The 6,420-nt window shown below is 43.2% G+C and overlaps 1 gene segment (V, D, J or C); it reads right to left on the bottom strand.

Moving 5' to 3' along the window:
- Positions 1-2,431: 2,431 nt before the first annotated feature.
- LOC486373 lies at positions 2,432-4,090 on the bottom strand. The segment is given in 3 exon segments: positions 2,432-2,491; positions 3,483-3,832; positions 3,946-4,090. Coding segments are annotated over 3 exon segments (468 nt in total).
- Between the last annotated feature and the right edge of the window lie 2,330 nt (positions 4,091-6,420).

Raw genomic sequence — 6,420 nt, 5'->3', positions numbered from 1 at the left:
CAGATGGGCATCAGTGTCCGCTCTCTTGTTAGGCAACAATGCTTCCCTGTGGCCAAAGTATCACAATCTGTATTTACATGAACAACTAGAAGTATAAGCAGGTAATCTATGTCTGATACCTTCTCCTATATCTATAGAAGGAAGACTGGGTGTCAGAACCAGTCATTCCTTACTCTCTTCCCTCCTGTCCTGCTTCATCCCCAAACCTATTACTGTCATGTCTTCAGACACATCAGTGGTCCCCACTGATACTAGGTCATCATTTTCACTCTCCACTTGGTGTTCCAAATGATCTGCTCACAAATTCATGAATTATCCTTTTGTTAAATACTTGCCAAAGTGTTCTATTTCAAATATGTAGGATATTTATTACAGGATTCCTGATTAATGCTTCCTAACTATAACTGACCACAGCAAAATCATGTTGATGAATAAATATCCTGTGACAGGTAAGGGTCCAAATTATCCCATATTGTCATTCTATAGAGATTAGGTACTGAACAAGGAGATGAGGGCTACAATGAAATGAAAAGTCTCAGAATGTCCTATGAGCAATAGGATAGAATTTCCTTAGTGACAACTGCATGTGGGACATCAATGCTGGAGTTGTTCTCTGATGTTTGCTTTTCTCACAATAAGGACATAGTAAGAGGCCAGGCAGCAAAAGTGGAGGGCTTTGCTTCCCTTCCACAGTGACCTGGACATGATGTGAGAAGTTCTCCCCCTAAGCGGAGGAGCCTTACAATATCTGGCAATATTGGCCAGTTTCATCTCCAGCATAAAGGCCCCAAAAGAATAAGCAACCTGAGTTCATCTAGCATGTTTGGACGCTATGAAACACTTGGAGTCCCAGAACCGTCTGCTTGCCTGAAACTCAGTAGAATATCAGGAGTTATTAGGAAAAGTTCCCCGGCTTCCAAGGCTAACAAAAGAACATTGATTGACACCAACTTTGCAAAATGTCTGTGAGCTCAACTTAAATTTGCCATCAGTCTTAAAATTTTCTTAAAATTAAAGCCATTGAATAAAAGAGAGAACAAGAACTCTGGGAAAAAACTAAAGGGGGGTACCTGGGTGGCTCAGTGGTTGAGCATCTGCCTTTGGCTCAGGTCGTGATGTCAGGGTCCTGGGATTGAGTCCCACATCAGGCTCCCTGTGAGGAGCCTACTTCTCCCTCTGCCTGTGTCTCTGCCTTTCTCTCTGCATCTCTTATGAATAAATAAATAAAATCTTTTAAAAACCTAAAGAAACAATTTAAAGTTCTAGCCAGATCAAAAATATTAGAAAAGACTAATAACCACCAATTTCACATCATAGTAAAGGAAACAATAGAAAAAGTGATCATAAAAGAACATTAGATCTTATTGACACATAAGACTTGTTTGTAAATGACCAAATAGATCAGTCGGTTATGAACTTCTGAGAGAAAGTGGATGATGCACATATATGCATAATAATAAATGGCATGTGGACAAATGACAAATGAAAAAATCTTACTGTTCATCTCTATTAACATTAGATAAAAAACACTTTCTTAGGAAGATAAAAATATTCCATTAGAAAGAAATGAATAAAGATATCAAATTCTTTTTTTAAAGATTTTATTTATTTATTCATGAGAGACAGAAAAGAGGCAGAGACCTAGGCACAGGGAGAAGCAGGCTCCATGCAAGGAGCCTAATGTGGGACCCGATCCCGGACCCTGGGATCACGACCTGAGCTGAAGGCAGATGCTAAACCGCTAGGCACCAAGGTGTCCCAAAGTGACCAAATTTTAAGGAGATATTATTGTGGAACTATTTCACAAAAAGGGGTAAGCTCAATAAATTTCACAGAAAAAAATCAAACAAGTCTTCATAGATCAGATGAATCCATTTGTTGAGTTCGTATTTTTTTTTCAAGACATTGAAAGTTCTGGAAAATTAAATTCTTGTAGAAAGCAGCTATATTCAGAATAATCATACCAGATAAATACAATACAGAAAAAGAAAATTGCAGTCTCATATTATGAAATGTTGCTGTAAACCTTCTGGATTAAATAGCAGCAAAGAAATTCCTATATCACATTAGTATATTGTACACCAGGACTGACTTATTCCAGGTATGCAAGTTCAGTTCCATATTGAAAGGCCTTTTAATCGAAGACTTCATATTAATAGATCAATGGATAACATAATGCTTGCTCAAAAGAACTTGAAAGAGCCTTTGAGAAAATAATAAACAATTCCTCATAAAAGACACATAAAATAGAAACAGTCAAATACATTTGCAACATGGTAACCCATTCTTTCCCACACACATCTATTTAGTGCCACAGCCAGGACCTTAGCTAATGGGGTGTAGAAAGAGAATATCTCCACAAGGAGCAGGCTGATGTGACCTTCAACTTCATTATTACTCAACCCAATTCTGCAGCTATTATATAATGCAATTAAACAAGAAAAATCAGTGGCTGCATCTTGTAATGGATGGGAATGGACAGGTAGTCATTCTAAAAGATGCAAAAACACAGTTCAGGAATACATACTTCAGTCCTGGTGCAGCCATAACAGAAGAAATCTCCCCAATGGGAGATAGCTGTGGAAACTTCTACGAATAGGTAAATGAAAACACAGGAATCCTGACACATCAGGAGTGAGATCAGCACCATGGGCCTGCGAATTCCAGTCACGAACTTCAGTGCAAAGACATTCTGTGTCCCAACCTTAATGGAGGGGGGGGGCGGTGTCTGTTCTATGTCATTTTGGACACTTTCTCTACAAAGGGTTGCTGTGAGTGACTTGAGGATGGAAGGGAAGGAGGAGCCCTCAGTCCAGGACAGTGCCCTGGATGGACCTGGCCCCAACATGGCAGCAGCAGGACCAGGAGAAGCAGAAGCCACAGGCTGAACCTGAACAGATGCTGGGGCTCCCCTTCCCCATAGATGAGAAGGGAGTTCTGCTCCCAATTTTTTCAGGTCTGGGGCTCAGTGTGATCCCCAAGAATGTTGTCACAAGAAAGAGCTGTGAGGAGCAGCCGCATCCTCAGATCACAGCCCAGGGATGATCAGGAAGCCAGAGTACCCAGAAATGGAGAGAGAATGAATCAGGATTTCCAAACGATATAAGCAGTATAATAGGTAAGGATTTAACAGTTCATTCACAGGACCCATTGGTACCAGGACACACACAGTAGACCCCTGATGATTTGTGTCTCAGACAAGCCAGCATGCCTGTCTCAGTCCTGACCCGCATGAACTCATTCTCCAGGGCATTCCCCAGGAATGTCTGCTCAATTTGAGAAAATCATATCATGTGTTCATGTTAAGGACAGGCTTTGGGAGCTGAATTTAAGAGAATGGGACAGATTTTATAGATAAAGTTCCCTAGAGTGTGTCTCAGACTCCAGCTTACATCAAGCAAACAAAGAAACCAGCTAACAGCAAGGAGTAGGGGCTGCAGAGGAAACCCCTTTGAAGTGGGGACATCAGGTTTGTGTCTCACTTCCCCATGGGCCTTGAGCATTGTGTGAACACCAAGGCTTTCATCATAGGATTGGCAATAATAATCAGCCTCATCCTCAGCCTGGAGCCCAGTGATGGTCAGGGTGCCTGAGTTGCCAGACTTGGAGCCAGAGAATCGATCAGGAATCCCAGAACCTCTGCTATCATCATCATAGATGAGGAGACTGGGTGCCTTTCCTGGGAGCTGTTGGTACCAGTTCACCTTAGTAGCGATTCCCAATTCTTCTAAATTTATGTTGCTGGGGATTCCAGTGCAGGAGATGATGACCCTTTGCCCCAGGGTCCCAGACACTGAGGGAGGCTGAGTCAGCACAGACTGGGTCCAGGACCCTACAAGGCAGAGAGACACAGAAAGGGTGATGCTGGCATCTAAACACAAGAGGAAGAAACAGGATCCAAGGTTTCCTCAAAGGGCCCCTTCCCCTGTCCCCACATCCAGTCACCTGTGCAGTGAGCGAGGAGACTGAGGAGGAGAGGGGACCAGGCCATGGTGGAGGTCATCACTAATCCCGCTTTCTGTGGTCCCACAGCTGAGCAGAGCTTCCCCTCATCTCTCCCTTCCCCTCTTCATCCTCTGAGAGAGGGAGGGCCCATCCATGCAAATGAGACCCCAGCTCTCTGACCCCTCCCTGGCCCTGGGTCAGGTCTCTCTACTAGAGTATGTTGGGGATGCACAGGGGAGGGGCTATGTGGGGCGAGGACATAGGGAGATCCTTGCTATGAGCCTTGAGCAGAGGACACAGGAAGTACCAGGTGATAGATCCCAGCTCTGATCACTCTTGACCCCTCAGAAATGGGCCTCAGTGCCCCCTGGTGTTCAGACTCAGACATACACAATTGTGTGATAGGAGTTTTCAGAGCCCATCAGACACAGCTCCTACCTCCCCACTGCTCTATCCACTGACCCCTGACTTAGAGCCAGACAAGCTTATCCTCTTTTAGGCCTCCTATAAAGTCAAGACAGAATTTATTCCCTACTCAGACTCCTCATGAAGAGTATTCCCATGGTTCCGTGTATCGCTTCTGGGTAGACTGAGACATATTTGAAACTCAGTTTTAAATTTAGACAACTGACTAGTTTTAAAGTGTCTTAAATTAGGGTACCTGGAAGGTCAATAAAAGCAGAAATGAACTACTAGGACTTCAACAAGATAAAAAGCTTATGCACAGAAAAAAAAAAACAGTCAACCAAACTAAAAGAAACCTACAAAATGGGAGAAGATATTTGCAAATGACATACCACATAAAGAACTATTATCCAATATCTACAAAGAAGTTATCAAACTCAACACCCAAGAAACAAACAATCCAGTCATGAAATGGGCAGAAGATATGATGAGACATTTCTCCAAAGACCTACACATGGCCAAAAAACACATGAAAAAAGTGTTCCACATCATTTGTCATCAGGGAAATACAGATCAAAACCACACTTTATACCGCTGAGAATGGTTACAATCAATAAGACAAGAAACTAATGTTGGAGAGGATGTGGAGAAAGGGGAACCCACTTGCCCTGTTGGTGGGAATGTGAACTGGTGCAGCCACTCTGGATAACAATGTGGTGGTTCCTCAAGGAGTTAAACATAGAGCTACCCTATGATCCATCAATTAAACTACTAAGGATTTATCCCAGAGATACAGATGTAGTGAAATGACAGGACACCTGCACCCCAATGTTTATAGCGGCAATATCCACTAGACCCACACTGCGGAAGGAGCCACCATGTATTTGACAGATGAATGGATAAAGAAGATGTGGGAGAGATATCTATATATAGTGGAATTTTACTCAGCCATCAGAAAGGATGAATACTTACAATTTACTTCAATGTGGATTGAACTGTAAACTATTATTCAGAGTGAAATAAGTCAGACAGAGAAAGACAATCATATGGTTTCACTCATATGTGGAATATAAGAAATAACGAAAGGGACTACAAAGGAAAGGAGGAAACTGAATGTGGTAAAAGTAGAGAGGAAGACAAAGCATGAGAGACTCCAGAAATATCTCAGGAGAGCCTTCTGTGCCTGAGACCCTTGTGGCTGGATCCTGTGAAGAAAGGGAGGGGGACAAGGAGAGGTCACCCTGGGTACTCTGGGACCCATGCAGAGAAGATCTGTTACCAATTGTGGCTTGATTCATGCTTCCCAGTCCTGTGGATCCAGGAGCTGAGCCCCAGAGCCCCCAGCCCTCAGCTCCTTCCCTCCTCTTCTTCTCCCCAGGCCTGGAGGCCAGTCAGTGACAGCCAAGTTCAGCCCAGTGGTCCTGGGGCACTGAAGAAGGGGCTGCATGGTGTTGTGGGAAAGGAGGACATGGGGTACCTGGAGAAGGACCTTCAGGTCAGGAATGTAACCTCAGGGACAGGATCCTGGGAAGATGCATGATGTTTGTGTGAGTGATTGATTAGGGCCATTTTTCCTTCCTTCCTTCCTTCCTTCCTTCCTTCCTTCCTTCCTTCCTTCCTTCTTTCTTTCCTTCCTTCCTTCCTTCCTTCCTTCCTTCCTTCCTTCCTTCCTTCCTTCCTTCCCCTTCCTGCAAAAACTGAGCAATGTGTGTCCTCTTGCATATCTCCCTATTTTTAAAGATAACGTCATTCTCCACTCTCATGTCTAGATCTCTGAGCCCAAATGTGTAGTAGCTTGGCAATGATTAGTGCTTTCCTTAATTCCAAGCTTTAATTTCCCTTCCATTAAAAAACAACACGACAAGGGAGCCTTTGAACCAACTTGCAGTTTGGAAACGTTGGTTCTCTTCTCTCATAAGCCCATGAGCACTTGGACTAGCAGATAGAAGGACTATTCCTGTCATTATTCTATTTTCATTTCATCTCAAGATGTGCACACAGAACACGTCAAGAACTCTGAAATTCAGCAAGGAGAACATAAACAATCCCCTACCTTTTTTTAAAAACTAA

Source organism: Canis lupus, chromosome 26 (genome assembly GCF_011100685.1).
Source record: "Canis lupus familiaris isolate Mischka breed German Shepherd chromosome 26, alternate assembly UU_Cfam_GSD_1.0, whole genome shotgun sequence".
Taxonomy (NCBI): domain Eukaryota; kingdom Metazoa; phylum Chordata; class Mammalia; order Carnivora; family Canidae; genus Canis; species Canis lupus.
The sequence above is the reverse complement of the archived record's forward strand: the minus strand, read 5'-3'. Positions and strand labels throughout refer to the sequence as shown.